An 18797-nucleotide genomic window follows, 5' to 3' on the forward strand; every position below is an offset into this window, starting at 1 on the left:
TAATTTATTTTCAATTAATTTTGTCAAGGTTTTGTTTATGAAATTCACAAAATAGTTTATAGCGATAACTGTAAATTAACTTATTAGGTACTCTTTTGATAATTTAAATAAATAATAACGTCACGTTACGTACCCATGGTTGATCCGGCATGTTATAATATAACGCCACTAAATGAAAAGAATTAATCAGAAAGTAGCTATAAAATATTTTAGATAAGTATTTAAAGTTCTCCATTGACTAAAACTTTGATATTAACTGGTTAGAGAATCCGGATTACCTACTACAGACTACAGACCACACCGAGCAGTGAGCAGTCAGCGATGTCAGCATGCCGTGTTTTTATATTTCACCAATCACTGCCGTTTGCAGACGTCCGCGGATATTGATAATGGCGACACTATGATTGTGAAATAAACCTTAAACTTCACAACATTTTTTTTGTATTTGCTTGGTTCGGCACATCAAGATCTTGAAAAGTAAATTAGTTTTAAAAACAACTGAAATTCCTACAAAAAGTAACAGTAGTCAACTTTGAAAGTGTGTTTATTTATATTTATAATTTTATACCCAAGGAAGTGCTGTGATTTTAATTTGTTTTCTATTTGGATAAGTTTTCACAAAATGGCTTGTGCAGGTGCGTATTATTTTATGTGAAATTGTTATTGTGTTAACCTGTATTTTTTTCGAAATACCATTTATTGAGCCTTTCGTTTTTTCGTTTACAAACACTAAAAGTTAGAACATCGTAATAAAACGAACCCGATTTGAATATGTATCTCTAACCCACAATTTGACCCAAGATAAAGAAAATTGTCATAATAACAGAAGGAAGCTTGATCGCTCGATGTGAGAGAGTATTTAGGAACATACTTGTATCGTTTATTTTTCTACTCTGTGCTTATGTAGTGTGTATTGGTAGGTAGGGACTTTGTTTATATTATTTTTTTATAATGAGATTACGTTATTTTTAAAGAAAAACTGGAAACTTTAATAATATTAAGTAAATTATACTCTTCAGATAATACATATTATAAAGTATCTTAATTGAAGCAGTATTTGAAGGACGTTTACTTAAATATAAAAAGAAATACAGTTGAACTTGGTTATTACGAGGAAGATGGGACCGATTGAATTAGCTCGTTATAAGCGTTACTCGTTATACCAGAGAAATGTTTTTTTTATACAATCGCTATTGCACATTGTCACTAAGTAAACACGAAAATACATATAATTTATCCAGAATATTAAAAAAAATGTTAGGGAAAATTATAATAAATGCTTACAAACATACCTATCACATGAAGACATTATTACATTTAAAATCGTCGTTTCCAAATTGTTTTGCGTTCCGCTTGCGCCTTCATATTGGTCCGTCGATGGAAAATCCTGCGTTTCTTTGGATGCAAAACCATTGGAGCAATGCTTCATCGGCATTAGTATGATCGTACTTTTAAATTTTTTTGTGTCCGTGATATTCTTTTCAAATGCAGACATATAAACATCCTTATTTTTCCACAATGTTGACACTAAGAAAACAAGATAAAGAAAACTTTGTACACACTTCCACATTTTTCGCGCCACGTTCGATTTCACGAATAATTGCCACTTTTTCACGAATTGAGAGACACTTCCTCTTGTTAGTAGACATGTCTACAATTCAGAGGTTGGGTTTAGGTTTTAACTGATCTGGTCTAGAACTCATTAGACATCACCCACTTGTAATGTTTATTGTGTATTGAAATAAGCGCAGAACATTAAAAAATCTTTTTAAAAAAACCCGTAAAAACCCCCGAAACAAGCGTGTCATTCATAAACTTCAAAAGCAGCTGTAAATTGTAACAATGAGCCGAACCGATACTTCCTAAGTTCACAAAGCTGGATTAAAAAAAAAACCATGTGTGTTCATTTTTCAGTATTGTCGGCGAAAAATCCAATTAGGTACCTAGACACTTACATAGCTATCATAAACATAATCCGATCCCAACGCCCGGCGGTATTTATCCTTTACGTTAGCCGACCGTTTGGATTTTATTACTTAGGTTCATATTTCGAGAAAGATGTTTTTAACAATTGAAGATTTTTTGTGTAATTTTTGACAACATTTTTGTTCTGTATGTCCGAGAAGTAGCTCGTTTTAACAGTGAATAATTGTATGGAGAAAACCATAAACTAAAATGTCAACTAATGTTTCCTCGTTACATGAGGGATCTCGCTATTTCCGTGATCGTTATAACCGAGTTCGACTGTACGTTTAAGTAGACAAAATACTGAATATATATATTTTACAATGGACTTGTGGGAAACTGATAAATAAACATACGATGTGCATTCTAAATAAATTATGCATTAATTTTGTATTTTAATAAACGAGTTTATTGATTTTTAATCACCAACTGGGTGTCGGGAACTTAAAGTAGGTATATACTCTAAGGTTGGGAATACCCAGTTCGCATGCTGGCGTTACAAATGTTTGAATAGGTAGGTATTTGTTTTTATATCGAGTACGCCTCGCTGGGTTTTTCCAATAAATAGAATAAGCTGTTATGTAGATGGAGTTTGTCATTATTCGCTGTGGAATAATAGGAATGTCAACTGCGATTTGTTTCGATGATTTGTAAAACTAAAACAAAAAAACAATGGCGACACATCGAAGCTTCTAAATAACGTCGAAAAAATAACGTCATAGGGCCTTACTTATAAACTCGGTGCAAAGTTACACTTACTGGTGGATTTTAAAGCTGGCGCGTTCGCAATACTTACACAAACGCATTGTGTAGTAGGTATCTGTGAATAAGTTCATGGTATGACATCGCACGGCATACGCATTATAAAAATAATCTCTCTCTCTTGCGCCCAAGCGCGCTTATGGGCGTGACATAGACAACTAATGCTTCGTTAGTTGCAAACGATATGGTAATCAATCATACACAAAATGCTTCTGCGTTCGCCTGAATTTCGCTGCGATTCTTAATAGTAAAATATAATAATACGGATTCGATGTATATGTATTAAGCTATGGATTAAAAACACTGGTTTTTAAATACATATTTTCACTTAATCAAATCATGTATAGGTCGATTATCTAGTGCTGGCGCTTTCGCAAAACTTACACAAAAAGTTAGTTTGTTTTTAATGTACATAATACTGATTTTGAAAATATTGATATTTTATTAAATGTTTTTAAAAACCTCTTTTGGATTAGAGCGAATAAAACCATTACTTAAGAAACTGTCATATATTTATTTATTTTTAAGCAAGCATGTTTTTTATTTGATAATTTAAATGCACAGTACAAATTATATTGGGGAAAATATGTACACACACTTATTGATAAACAATAAAGATAGCTCATTTGGTTAAAATTAAATATGACCTTTTTTTAAAATCAACATCCTGTAGATTTTAAAGGCGTTTGTGAGTTTTGCGAACGCGCCAGCTTTAGTAAAACCACCAGTACGGGTAGTGGTATAATTCGGATGGGAATACCATCCTTATTCTACCACTATAATAAGGATTGTGTTGCCGACGTAACGCCGCATATGTTTACTTGGCGGCCCTTCCTGGGGCCTTTCAATATATTTTGTACATAGGGACTTCAGTATGTGGTTCAGTATGAAACTGCTCGATTGTGGAATGATCTACCCACTAATCTCCGAGAGGTCCTTCTTTATTCACATTTAAATCATGGTTGAAATATCCCTATTTGAATATTCGAGTTTTTCCTTTCTCCTCCTTCCTTCCTTCCCACCCCCCTCCCCATTTCATTATAAAGTGTAGATATTTTGTTAATTTCTGTTTAAAAAAAAAACATATAGTTAAAATATTCTAATATACTGGTACCTACAATATGTTCATATACTACTTATTTTCTCTAATCGAATGGTTTGATTACGTAAGAAGATATTGCTTTAGGACAATATGCTCGCCTTTATTTGTAATGCATGTAAAGTTAAAATAAATTTCAGAAAGGTTCATTTCTATTATAATCTTGAATTATTTTGTTTCCAGGGATTATTTTTGCTATAGCAGCTTTGATGTTCATATGCCCTTCTGAAGCCCAGAATAGACCTGATTTGAAATCTGTCTCTAAAGGAATTGAACCATTTTCTTACACCCTTCTACTAGTAAGTAAATAATAGTTTTAATTAGTAGGTAGTTTTGGGATACTGAGGACAATTTTATTGTTGACTTGATAATCTTATTTATATAAATATTTTCACCAATATCGCTTCATTGATTTGTTATTATATCTTTAGTCGCATCCTCGGGGGGCCACTGGTTAAACCTGAGGATGTTAGAGTGCTCCTACCTAATAGCCCGATTCTTTGAGGATCTGGGCTTTGGGGGTAGATTGAGTAAGATGAGAACACTCACCTTTCACTCAGTACCCGGCTCTTTAAAGACCAGGGATTAAGGAATGAGAACTAATTTACGGGGACCTGTCACAATATATCTACACAGGGCGCAGTGACGTCACGAGCACTGACCGCCATTCTTCAGAATAAGAATATTATATATTTACGATGCGGCTTTTGCATTATATAAGAAAAAAAAGATCTGAATAAATAAAAAAAAAAACACTGCACCCGCATATAAGCTAAATAAATGCCTAGGTAAGTAGTATAAATGTTAAAATAAAAAAAATATTTTTCTAAATAGAAAATGGAAATCAAGTTTCATTTTAAACAGAATTCGAACCTAAGATTTTGCAACTAACTATGAAACCACAACCTGGTTCTTTATTACATAAAATAAAGATTGTTGCACAAACAATGCATGTCATTTTCTCATTTCAGAAATGTGCATTGGAGGATACTGATTCGAATATCATAGTGAGTCCATTTTCTGTTTGGTCTATGATGTCAGTCCTCTACGAAGGTTCTGCTGGTTACACAAAGGCACAGCTGTTGGCTGCACTCGGATATTATCGATCACAACCAAGATATGAACCAAGCTATATATTTAGTACACTTTTGCCCAAGTTTCTTGTCAAAACAGAAACAATTGAATTGGAAACTACAAATGCACTATTCTGCGATTCTAAAGCACAGGTAAAAATAGTACTTGTTTAATAGATAATTATGATTATGATGATTTGAAATCAACTCTTTCTGTCACGCTTAAAATTCTATTACATACATACTTCATACATTCCGTAACCTCAAAGATATTCATAAACAAGTATAATGTATAAAATAAAAAACTAAATACAAAGATGTTCGGGGATGGAAGGCAGAATGATAATGGAAGAAGACTGCCAGAAGAATGCCTGGAATGGAATCTTATGTAAGCATCTGATTCTCGGAAACAGGTGGTTATACCTACCAATGAAGTTAAACGAAAAAATTTATTGGCTGTTTGTGAGCTTATCATTGAAAAAGATGTTTCGGTACCATAGTTTTACATGGTAATTCAATTTATTTATTTTTCTTATAGTAGGTAGTAAATGATCATCCTATGAACTGTACAATTTACAATAAGTACAGCGGAGAGACAATCACTCCCTCTCACTTCTGTTCAATGTACTTCATAGTCCTAACGCTCCTATATACCTGCGTGAAAAATTTCAACGCTTCTCAGTACATGGTTTACCTCTTCGTTCTAATTCTCAAGGCACTCTTTTAATACCCATCCACAATTTCTCTTTCTTCTCTAACTAATATAGTGTCTATGCGGCTCGACTGTGGAATCAATCTCCCATCCACCATCAAAGATGTTACTACATTATCTCTGTTTAAATCACGTCTGAAGAAACATCTCCTTTCTCTTCCTTAATCTCTCCTCCTTTCCTTTTTCCTCTTATTTCCCCTTTCCCATTGAATAATAGTTTTGATTTAAGGTAATTTATAAACAAATACGTTTATTTCTATTTTTGTATATCTTTAGCTTTTTAATCTTTTTTTTCTTTTGAATATGTTCTGTAACTTGAATTATAAAAATAAAACTTTTATTTTATTGGTTGGTTGGAAGAAATTGCCATTTGGCAATAAGCCCGCCAATGTACAAATAACATTATGTACAAAAAGTTAAATAAATAAAACTATATACAACCAGCAAACCCCAAACTGTTACAATTTTGTTATATTCATTGAATATTATTTAAAAGCTTGTTTTTAATCTCAATTACAGTTGAAAAAGAAATATGAAGATTTTATAAGAGACACATATAAAACATCTGTAACTAAATTAGACTTTACAAGGCCAGATTCAAGCCGGCAAATCAACTCTTATGTAAGTCGTCAAACCAGAGGAAAAATTAATGAAATTGTGAAGTCATGTAAGTATTATATTATTTACCATGTTTAAATTTTATGTACAGCTAATAATTAAGTAAAAATATAACACAAACAACGTAAGACAAAAATATAAGACTGTCATTACAAAATTAGGTAGTAAAACAGTCGCATTAAAAATGTCTCTTCTCCTAGGTTTAGTTTAGTTTATTTGTTATCGGCTAGAGGATGACTCCTGAGACTTTGAGCTCGAGCTATTTTTCTGTCTCTTTGGTGGTCTTCCGAGAAAATGGCGACCAGCGGGATTACGTGGGCCACGGTATAGAGGATACTGGAGCTGTCCGTTCTATTGAAGTTTTAGAATCTTCTCTTTATTCTGCTCCACCGTACTATGTCATGGGTATCGCAAGTCCGTCTAATTTCTTGATTCCAATTTCTGCTCATTAGGTTTTTCCCTGCGATTGCCCTTAGTACTTTCATCTCTGACGTTCTGAGCAAATTTTTTCCTGTGTCTCTTGGTTCTGCCGAATAAATAAAAAATACTGTCATCGACGGCCTTCCAGGATGGCAGAAGCCCGCAGGTGTGAGTTGAGGCAACTTGGGTTAGGTCTCTCCTGAGGCATAAGCAACACGTATCGAAGCCAGGTCCACCTCATTTATGCTATGCTTGTTCTAAATATTGCCATTGGGACATTTTAGATTTAAGTGAAGGGCGCTGGAAAGGGCGGGTAAAAAGTAATTAGGCAGGTCTCTACTTTAGATTTGTTCTCTGGCCATGATCGATACTAAATTTACTATTTATTAACTAATTTTATGATCTTTTATGGCACAAACTCATTCTCTTCTGGACATGGCTAAAATGTATCAGTTATGGTTAACCTTCACCTATTTTTTTTACAAATAGTGTACAAACTATAATCGGTATTTACGTATGAGCAAAAAAAAATATTATTCTTTCTTATACATCTTTTGAACAATTAAGATTTTGTCAATTGTTAAGAAACATTCCTTCATTTTTTAAATTACAGCAAAAATATACATTTATTAATAAGATATATACAGTTTAAATGTTTTTTTTATCTACAAGCTCTTTAGAAACTCAGTACAATAAAAATAAAAATTTTGTGTCCATTCTCTCTTTAATAATTAATCTGTATGCTTTCTACCAAACATGAGTTTAACTTACATAGACTCCAGCTTATTGACGTCACTCGAATCTAATTTCTAACCGAGATTATTTTAATTAAACACAAAATATTTTTTTTAATTGCAGTTGACTTAAGAGATGCGCAGATGATCCTCACAAATGCAATATTTTTCCGAGGGCAATGGACTTTGCCATTTAATGTATCAGAGACTCTACGAGCTCCATTCTTCAATGAAAATAATAAAGTTGTTGGAGAAGTAAATATGATGTTCCAACGGTCTGCATTGCCATATGTTAATATGCTCATTTTTAAAGCGCATGTTGTAGAACTACCGTATGGAAAGGTAAGCCATTGATTTATTAGTGTAAGGAACTATTTTAGGATATCTAAGAAGTTTTACTGGATTTCAAAAACTTTATATGAATTCCTATAGTTCATTATTTTAATAATTAACGATAGAACATGCAAAGTTCTACCAGCAGGACTTTGGGACCTACAAGTAGGATGCATATTTTTTTATTAAATAAAAATTTCTAGACCAGCTAGCAGAATGCAGTTAATTTAAATATGTAGTGCGTCTTTTTTTCTTTTAGAGACTTTTTAAATCATGTTTCTACAATCACTCTAGCCAAAATGGCTGCACGTATAAGACATGGCATCCGTATAGGGGCAAAAGCTATATTTTTTTATGAACAAAATGGTGGAAAACCCGTAGAGTCATGTATGGGGCATAGATTCTGCCAACAAGACAACCCTTATTCAGTTATACAAATTATATCATAAAATAAGTCCTGTTAGCAGTACCTGTTCCTCCGGGACGTTTTTCCGGAAGCACCTTCTAGAATAATACGGTCTTGGAGGTTTGATCATTAAGTCCAACTTGTAAGAATTCTACTCGTATAGTGCAAGTTTGAACTATTTAACTGGAGTTAAGCTTAAACTATACTATTTCTGCACTCTATAAGTGTGAAAGCGAAACAATTTACAAAACGATTAACCCATCTATATTACTATAACTTCAGAATAATATAATGTTATGGGATGCTAGACGTGGATCTAAAGTGTACAAATACTAGTTTCAATTACTCAATTAGAATTTTAAAAAAAATCAAGAATGCTAAAAAATATATTTTTTAAATTATTGTAAAATAAAATAACTATTTTTTATATGCAGGCTTCTTGTTTAACTTATGTGGACAGTTGTCCACCAACAACAGGAAATAATCAGGTGAATTTAAAATTTTGGCTTCCCATCTTTATGTTTTCAATCATGACTAAGCCCATGTATATGTGTAGCGTTATTAACATTATGTGCTTACTAAATTAAATATTTGTATTTGGGACTTGAAAAAGTCCTCGGTACTACTACAGCCAACCTTATCGTGAAGGTCATTAGGCTTGAAATAACAGTATAATATGTTATTCCGCCAAAGTGTAAACAACATACTTTTTACAGCGTTAAACATGTCGAATTTCATGCCAAAAAATGAGTATTTGCGGGAGAATTTTACTGCATTACGTTTTTCATAAAAAATTTGCAGCTGCAAATAGAATTCTTGTGGAGGCTTACGGTGACAATTCTCTGGCCTAACAACATGCAAAATTAGTTTCGACGCTTTCAAAATAATGATTTTGATGTTGAAGAAAAATAATAAAATCATTAGAAATTGATCACACAACAGTCGTCAAATCTTTAAAAGCATTAAGAATGATTCAAAAGCAAGGAAATTGGGTGCTATACAAATTGAAGCCGAGTGACGTCTAACTGCGTTTTTTCATGAGTGAACTCTAACAACAGAAAAGGAAGGGTTTATTTGTATCGTATTGTGCCTGGTGATAAAAAGTGGATACACTTTGATAATTCAAGCGCAGAAAATTATGGTCTAAGCATGGCCATGCATCGACATCGACGGCAAAGCCGAATATCCATGGTTCCAAATCTTTGAGGTTAGCTACATGTAGTGTATTATGAGCTCCTTAAGCCCAACAAACACACACACACAATTGATGCGTTTGAGTCAAGCATTGAAGGAAAAACGGCCGCAATACGAGGAAAGACACAACAAAGTAATTTTGCAGCTTGACAATGCTCAGCCACATGTTGCATGTTGCCAGTCAAAACATACTTGAAAACGCTTAAATGGGAAGTCCTACCCGACCTGCCGTATTCACTGGACATTGCTCCTTCTGATTACGACTTGTTCCGATCGATGACTTATGGTCTGGCTTAGCAGTACTTCTAATAAAGATGCCAAAAAACGGTTTAATTTGCAGATAACCTCTAAAGATTAGTCGTGCTTTCGCGATAGTATTCATATGCTGCCAGAAAGATTGGAGAAAGTAGTCTCTCGCGATGGACAATACTTTTAATGACATGTGTGGAAAAATGTATGCAGCAGCCAATTCAGTATAATTCTGCTCTCCTTTGATAGTTGGCTAGGATCTCTACTAAATTAATGATATCTTTAATGTACTGTATAAAAATATTATTATTGTGACGACCTTCTGACTCCAGGAGAAAGCAAAAAAGGCCAAGTTATAGCCCTCGTGCTATCTATATATACTAAATCAAGAGTACCCACCACAGCAACAATACTCTGGGTTAGCACTCACAAAAACCAATAAGAATTTAAATTAAGAACTCCATCTAAAGAAAAACTTAAGAAATAAAGCATTGATTTTCACAAAAAAACAGCGAGAACTTATTCAAGTCCCCAGTACAATATATTGTTTCCCCATTTCAGTTAGAATTGTGATAAATATTGAGATTTACATCTATGATAATTCTCTAGTTCTTTAAGGCTTCTTTATTTCCTAAGTGTATTTATCATTCATGATGTAATTCTAATAATTCTTTAGTCTAATTCTTCACTGATATATTGTTTATCATAAAAAGTAACAAAATGAACTTAAGTTGTGATTAAGACAAGAGTGTGTAAATCTGACAATGTGTGGATATGGATTTAAAAGTATTCTGAATAGTGGAGCACTACCCCGCAAAGTTAAAATATTGAAACAACTAAATAAGGAGACATTATTAGACTGGTTTCGGTGTTGTATACCAAAATGAAAAATAAATTATTGCAAAACTTGGAAAGCATCAAATGGTGGTATAATAGATTTGTTACTTTAAAGTTTATAAAAAAGATTTGGGATACAAAAAAATTCAATGTTGAGTGGTTATAAAACAATTCTTTGTAAATTAATCTTTGATAGGGTGGAAATCAAACATCAGAGCTCTGATGCTGAGTTAGCAATTTAGCTCTGATGCTGAGTTAACAATAATTTGTCTCAAATACCAGCATAATAAAAATGCTAAAACATTATACAATCTTGTCTTAAGCAAAACTATAATACATGGATTTACACATTGATTATGTATCTATTATAATACACATGTTCACATCGATTATCTTCTGGTAAGTTCTAAAATTATTCCAAATATCTGTGCTTTCTTTTTAAAAAGTTTATGAAACTAAAATTCCTAGTACGAACAAATAATAATACGGAAGTTATTATGTCTACCGTCTACCTGCTTACCAACATCACATTAACATATTATTAAAACAAATCAGTGCATATTCAAATAACATCAAAATAAGCATTTATGTTAAATGATCTATGTATTGGTGTTGGCATAAGTTGTGTCCGTTTTTTTATTTCCAAATTAGGAGAATAAGAGGACATAACAAAAAAAATTGCTACAAATTAGTCAATAGTTCATAGCATCTTCACACATCGACCTATTAATACACATAGACGAGCCTTGTAGAGTATTTTTTTTTCTCATTATTCGGAACATAATTTCAAACAATCATTCTATGAAGCATCATCTCTATTTAATTATACCTCAAAGGCCTCAGAGCATTTTGAGAATACTTTGACAGCTGGAGTTATCCTCAATAATCTCAGTCATATTAAATAACTTTTGCAAGGGAAAATATTTTTTTTAATTTATGAAACTATAGGCCTTCAAATGTAACATGATTAGAATGACAGTTGTCAGAAAAAGTGACGACATAACTTTGTAGTAACGTCAAAGGAGTTATTTATATTGACACACGAAAAATCATTTGTATCTGGCGTGTTAATTTTTTTTTTTTAATACAATGCTTGAAACATAAATCAACATTAATTTATAAAATCAGCTTTAAAACTAAAATAAACTTAATTATTAACGACGTTCTAACAAGGTTACATCATTTTGCAAAGATGTTAGAGATAGGACAAATTGATCAATGTAAATTGATCGAATAAAAAAATAATTCATTTGATATTTTGTTCATGAAAAAAGTATAAATGTCTCATTTTTTGGTGAACAATTGTGTTAAACACACTATAATAGGCTTGTTTTTGCGTTTTTATATCAATTTTCGGGAACAGAGTTTTATGATTGCATGAAATAACTGATAAAATCGATTTGATCAGTGATCAGTAATTTCCCATCACTAATGAAATTAGTTTGACAGCTGTCATTCTAATCAAGCTATATTTTAAGGACTATAGGATTAATTTAATATCTTATTAGACTTTTTCAAGTATATAAATTTTGAAAGTCTTAATTGATATATGAGGGGGTTAACTACAAAACCGCTACTGAGCATGACCACTATTTATGGGAAGATCAACTAAACCAATAGCCAAATGACTATTTTGTTTAAGTTCAATGTGTATATTGAACTTAAAATGAATAGTTTTTTTGCTACCTGTTATACCACGCACAAGTTGCACATTGAACTTAAAAGAAATAGTCTTTTTGCTGCTGGTTTAGTTTGTCTGCCCAAAAGCAGTGATCATGAATAGTGGCGGTTTTGCATGTAACCCCCTCATATGTAACACGTAAAAATGAAAGACCATAGAATAACATTTAAATATGATTGATTCAGAATGACAAAACGGCAATAAGTAAACATGCAGAAAATGTATAAAATAATAAATATTTTATGCCTTTGTTACCATTATTTTCCAGGAAAACAGACTATCGATGATAGTGGTTTTGCCTCATGTAGGAGTAACACTTAAAGAGGTTATTTATGAATTCCCTAAAGTTCCAGTAGAAAAGATATTCGAATCTTTAAAGGAAGCTGCTGAAGTATATGAAGACGATGAAGTAGACGTTTTCCTGCCACGTTTTAGTGTCTCGTCTGATATTGTGATGAACAGGGTCCTAACTGAAGTAAGTTAAATATTAAATCATCGTCATGAAAACCTTATCCGCGCCTGATGGTGTATGAGACACTGCATCGGTAAAACAAATGCAATGTATCTCGATCATCTGTTTCAGAAACGTAAGGCAATCAGTCTTACGCATTAGGTGCCAGTCCAGAGACAATGAAATATTTCAGTTTTCAACCACCTTATAAACAACTATTTAATGTCAACCCTCCCAAAAATTGAACCCAGAACCTCAAGCATGGTAGGCATATGCATCTATGCTGACGCTATAATTTATTGAAGCTTCGTATTTCTGAAATAACTCTGCATGTGGCATTAGAGGTTCTTCTTTGTCAGTTATCCGGATTGCTTGGTTTACAGTAAGCAAACCGGATATCCTTCACAGCTCTCATATCATTGGTTGGTTTATATGAACCAGTGACGTCGTTTAAAGTAGTGTGTTTTTTATTATTTTTTGTACTTTTTCAAGAAACTTTGCTGTAAAATTTAATGCTCTAATTTTTACCCCTCGCAAGAAAACATTTTTGTATACAATTTCTCGTAGGGCTGAAGTTCCTCATTGTATTGTTCGTCCGCCCAGACGCAGATAAATTACATTTAACAATTATATATTATTACCAAAACTGTGATGAGTGTAACGAGAAATAATTTATTATAAATTTAAATATATTCTCTTTCAGATGGGTATTTGGGAACTGTTTGATCCAAAGTTGGCAAATCTCACCGAGATGTCAACTTCTGAAAATCTTCATCTATCCAAAGTAATCCATAAAGCGCAGATTGAGGTGACCGAAGAGGGAACTGTTGCATCTGCCGTTACAGGTATTAAAATATTGTTTATAAAGATCCTCACTTTATAATAATAGTACTATTATTAGGTACCTGAATTATATTATTTATGAACGCCATACAAGTTACAAGTATTTAGGTGAAAATTAGGTACCAATACGTAGTCCACATGACGACAGGACAATACGGACTTGTCCTAGCTTTGAAACTATTGTCCTAGTGTGCACAGAGTTTTGAAGGATAAGACAATGTACCAAAAAATTGTCCTAGAGATAGGCGGGCAGGCTATCTTCGCAGTTGTTAAACGACATGTTATTTTAAAAAATCAAATATTTATAAATACTCAAATAAAAATCAGCGAAGTCCTTATCATTTTTTTTATTGGAAAAAAATATTGACAAAATAAGTATAAAATTAAAAAATGGTTGGTACATACATAATTGATGTTTTTTGTTGATATTTCTTGATATAACTCCAAAGTTAATGATTTTGATAAAATTATAAATAAAATTATCAATGAAACTTCTTGGTTTAGTTTTACTTTTTTATTATTTTGACCAAGGAGCGATTTCGCCTAAGTAGGCATCTTTAAGACCAGTCTTATCTTACTATCTGAAACAGATTCCTTAAAATTAGAGATTACATTCTAAAAGATACACAATTTTCTACTGTATGTAATTCAGGCTAGGGTGGGTCTCGCGTGTTTTTTAAATTTAAATTGAAATGTTTACCCAAATATTTTAATTTTTGTATTCTGTCTAGTCTTAAATTAATAATGGTGTTAGAAAATGGGTAAGTTGTGGTAGAGCAGAGTTCGAACTTAAGATTTTCTGATCCGAAGTCTCAACACTACTACGGGACCACAAGCTATCTCAATGAATGATTTGTTTTATTTTCTAATTAATTAATTGTCTTGATTATGTTTCAGCCGGAGAATTGACAAACAGAAACACACCACCAAAGTTTTTGGCCAACAAACCATTTTTATATCTCATCATAGAAAAGTCCACCAATGTAATTCTTTTCGGAGGAACTTATGTTAAACCATCACTCTTTTGAATAAATATCATTTAGGAATATAGTTTTATCAACTTTTTATACAAAGTGACATATTTTAAATGTATAATAAATAATTATTTTTCAGTAAAATTATGAACGTTATTTATTTATTTATTTATTTATTGATGGACTTATTCAGTCCAATATAATACTAATAATTATTTATAATTTATTCACTCTTTAGAAGTCCCATTTTCGTAGGGAGGAGAATTTGAGTTTTTAACAATGTTTTTATTTTAATTATTTAACTGTTGGTCAGTACTTATTTAATATAAAAAATCTATCTGCAATTTCCAGTGAGATCATAATAATCCCTCTGCAAACAGTGCTATAATGTCATGTTACATTAAGCAAAAGACGAGATATTTTGAAATACACACATATTATAACTATTGCATATCCGGTAAAATAGAGTCATAACTAAAAAAAAAACAGAATTTCCAGACAGCCAAAAAACTAAATTATAAGATTGGTTTAAAACCTTGTATTTTTTTTTGTTTTTCTTGATGTGATATGTGTATAAAGAGATTTGTCTTAAAAATGCTATAACGTTTCTTAAAGAAAATAGTTTTTATTATTAAATACTTATATTACACTATTTGCGAACGGCGGTGTTAAAATAAAAATTACTAAAGGGTGTCATACAGTCATCGAGTGGGTAAATCGTAAAGCTAGAATGATGGATGTGTGAAAAATGCGTCATTGACTTTATTTCATATTTGATCTTGAAAAGGTTATATAAAGGCTTTATATTCAAGGTTCGAAAAAACTCGGTAATTAACCCAAGTACCGTATGATATACTTCTGTACTAATAAAGTTGCGACATAAAGTGTCAAAAAAAGTCACTTTCTAGGGGGTAGAGGAGATTCAAAATAGCACCCCAGGTGCCAGTTTAGGGACTACGAAATATTCTAATGTAAAAACTAATTTTTAAATAGCTGTTAAAACATATGCAAGAATGCACTAAATTAAACCAACAATTTAACATCAAAGTTCTACTGAGACACCTATTTCTAAAACTTAATCATTTGGCATATTGTGTTGCAGTGGGGGCTATAATTTGCATTAGTTTCCTTATAGGAAAGAAGGCATTATAAACAATGAAAGTGCCCGCTCCTTTCACAAAGCTGTTCATAAAGATTGCATTTTACTATAATTTAAAAGAAAAACTAATTTACAGAAAATTTAATTATATTTTTTTTATAATCAAATCGCCAAAATAACTGATCATTGAAACTTCAAAAGCTTTCATTGTATCCCTCACTACAGTATTTGCCAGTAAATTTACTAGTTTCACCTTGTAGTAGTTTCCCCGCATGACAGTGAAGGAATACAGCGTTAGTTTCAAATTGATTCCGAGCTCATACTTACTTCCTGGATCCTGCTTTGAAAGGAAGAACGTCGTAATACATAAAAAAATTAACTACTACATAAAACTTCTATACATCTAGGAAACATTTGCAGAATCCACCAAATATAACATTATGGATTTACCGAGGTTGATATTTTTCAAGTCAAAAGTCATATAAATATTTAAAAAATCACATCTTTAATTAATTTTTATTACTAAATACATTTATTTTGTGTCAGATTTTCAAAATTAGTTTTATTTGACAAAATTTGAATTACATCGTACATGAAGAGCAGGATACCATTCTCTGTCATCACTCCGAAGCATCCGATTGTAATTACCAGGATAAACATTGCAAGCCCAACTGTGCCCAGAATCACAGAAGGCATGTGGAGAGGAGTTTCTTGCAGAATATACGGACAAGCAGGCCCTCCACAACCGCCTATCCGTCTCCTACTATGAAATTCTTTATTGGAGGAGAAATTATATTTGAATTGATGTTGTAATTTAGCAACTACCCAAATAAATGCAAGAGGCAGGTTATCCTGAAATACAACAATGTTTTGAGTATGTCCAAATGCTTGCAATCTGGCTGGATTTTCTCCATAGGGATTTGTTCATATTTAAATTTGTTGCAACAGAGAGGGAAAAACATTTTTGAGAAGGGAATCTGGGAGTCTAGGCATTTACATGGGTTATTATAATTTTTCCATTTGTTTTGTTTTCTTTCTGAGAGAACGTATCGAGTGTCGGCCTTGTAACTTGTAATCGCTCAGTACTACCTTAGTAGATAAATACAGACGATCGTTAAGCATATCGTTTTGGCAATGGTTAAAAGTCATATAAAAATCATACTTAAGCAAGTTTTTTTGCTTGAATTGGGACTTTTCGGAGTTTATAATCGCTTTGAAGTGGGCACTTTCTATCACAGAAGCCTATTCAAAATATAAATAAGAACTATTTTGAATGTTAATGACGTAAGGAACGCGGACTTACGCGGTTTGCAATCATTTAATGGCTTTTTTCGATCATATGATGTCCAGAGATAATGTAGAACTATGATGATGTTGATATGACAAGTAGGTAGAACATACCGAGGTAAGATACAGATAGTACAGAAGTTAAGTATACCGTCTCGATATATACAGATGAAGATAGCGTTTATAATCGAGGCACTGGTCCCTTTATATTCTTTAACAAAATGAATTTTGGAATATTTCAGTTTAGGATATCGTTACTATTAAGGGTAAATATAAACAGGTAAATAATGTATGCAATATTTTATAATTCATTTATTAAATATAATTCTCCATGCCGTACATAATGCTATCAATGGTGGTTCTGTACTTTAGTCATATGTCATTGTACATTCCTTAATCTAACAGATATAGCATAAATACGTTATTACAAAAATAATTATACAATTCATAATAAAATATTGATGTGACATAAACCTTGTATCAAAATAACAAGTGTGCATGTGAAACTCACACCGTGCTATTGGAAACATAGTGAAATCACGTAATAAACTTGAGTTAATCACAAATTAAACATGCGTAAATCAAAAATTAACACGCGTGGAACATTAAAAAAACCTTTAACGCGTGTAAATCACAAAATAAAATAAAGGTATTTTTTTCAATTCGCGCAGGATTTCTTCGTATTTTGAGGATACCACTTTTTTAAAGTTTGTTTCATCATTTATGCCCAGCGTCGATTGAATTATCAATGAAAAATTCTTAACATTCCACGCATATTTAATGATCTAACCACATTTTTTTATAAATTAATAAAATGAAAAATGATATGTAATGTCATATATTTAATATACATAGTATTCTTCTAATATAGCTATTGATATGTATTCAGTATTAAATCGGTTTTACATTATGATATGCATATTAACTTTAGAATTATAGAAGTATAATGATATGTTTTTTGCTCGAGTCTTTTGAATACATAAACATTTATAAATGAGTTCACGGGAAAAAAGAACAAAAGTAAGGTAGTCATTTATTGATTTTATGTGTGTCAGCTTTTAAGTTTTCCTAAACATGAGTTCATATTTTCCCTGAACTAGCATTTTTAATGTAAATAGTTTTAAATGGTTCCGACAAATGAAGTTTCAAGAACAAATTAAAAAATACAGCCATAAGAAAATATGTGACACAATATAAACATACAAAAGTTAGTTTTAAGTTAAAACAATAATTGATTATAGATAAAAAAAGTTTACGAATATAAAAATACGAATTTAATCGTTTCGAAAATTCGTTTTTGTGGCCCTAGAAAAAAGACTTTTCAGAACGATTTAAACATTTCAATATTGAAAAAAATTTCGTATTAAAAAATACTAGGGACCAAATAAAAAAATATGAATTTACACGACAGAATCGTGAAAAATTTACGTTTTTTTATACGTATGATCTAGCACGAAATAATCAAGAAAAAATAAATGTTTACCAAGGGACAACAACATACATACATATTTTGTCATTTTGGTATATAAATTCATACAATAAATATTAAGAATATCATTAAATTTTCAAAAAATACTGTCATTTGTAAAAATCTACCATTTCTTAAGAAACATTTCAACCTTCTCGCGTTCTATGATCGTTCCTCATCGTCATATCTCAATCATGTATCTTTTTCGTGAATATCGGGGGAGTCGATACATTTAGCCACGGAATTCTTACATATTATTGGCTCCTACCTTAAGTACTAAGGAATATTTTATAATATATGTCGGATAATGCATTAAATAGTTACGTAAAATCCAAATATTTTACTTTTAACTATTTTCTAAAAAAGGTACAGCAACTCTTTGATAATTTTAAATTATCTTTTTTCTTACGCCTAAATCTAAAACACCAGATAAAATTTCACAACATTTATTAGAAAAGATGAATAGTAATTTGTATTAGAACCTTGTAATTTTAAGATAAGTGATTAATCACTAAATAAATAAAACAGAGCACGCTCGTTTTACATGAAGCTACATAAATCAAACAAACTATTAACTAATCAGAAAAAAAAG

At 31.7% G+C, this 18797-nt stretch overlaps 1 protein-coding gene across 2 annotated transcripts; it reads left to right on the forward strand.

The window, feature by feature from the left end:
- Window positions 1-248: 248 nt before the first annotated feature.
- Window positions 249-14495, forward strand: Spn77Ba (Serpin 77Ba). Of its 2 annotated transcripts, XM_088234738.1 has the most exons (9): window positions 291-635; window positions 4010-4125; window positions 4798-5052; window positions 6131-6278; window positions 7508-7725; window positions 8557-8610; window positions 12352-12558; window positions 13238-13379; window positions 14275-14495. In XM_088234738.1, exons 1-9 carry the CDS (start codon window positions 623-625, stop codon window positions 14403-14405), a joined length of 1284 nt encoding a protein of 427 aa, XP_088090864.1. In that variant the 5' UTR covers window positions 291-622; the 3' UTR covers window positions 14406-14495. The 2 variants fall into 2 exon arrangements, with proteins under 2 accessions (XP_088090865.1, XP_088090864.1); XM_088234739.1 differs by lacking the exon at window positions 8557-8610 and having other exon boundaries at window positions 249-635.
- Window positions 14496-18797: the final 4302 nt, after the last annotated feature.

The sequence above is a fragment of the Micrasema longulum genome, unplaced genomic scaffold, assembly GCF_059751315.1.
Source record: "Micrasema longulum isolate JH-2025_06_02 unplaced genomic scaffold, ASM5975131v1 h1tg001277l, whole genome shotgun sequence".
In the NCBI taxonomy this organism is placed as follows: domain Eukaryota; kingdom Metazoa; phylum Arthropoda; class Insecta; order Trichoptera; family Brachycentridae; genus Micrasema; species Micrasema longulum.

Bases quoted from the DNA above. Each gene is read 5' to 3' on its own strand.
- Spn77Ba (XM_088234738.1), top strand. The intron at 5,053-6,130 runs GTAAAAATAGTA...TCTCAATTACAG, and splicing joins TCTGCGATTCTAAAGCACAG to TTGAAAAAGAAATATGAAGA. The intron at 7,726-8,556 runs GTAAGCCATTGA...TTTTATATGCAG, and splicing joins TAGAACTACCGTATGGAAAG to GCTTCTTGTTTAACTTATGT.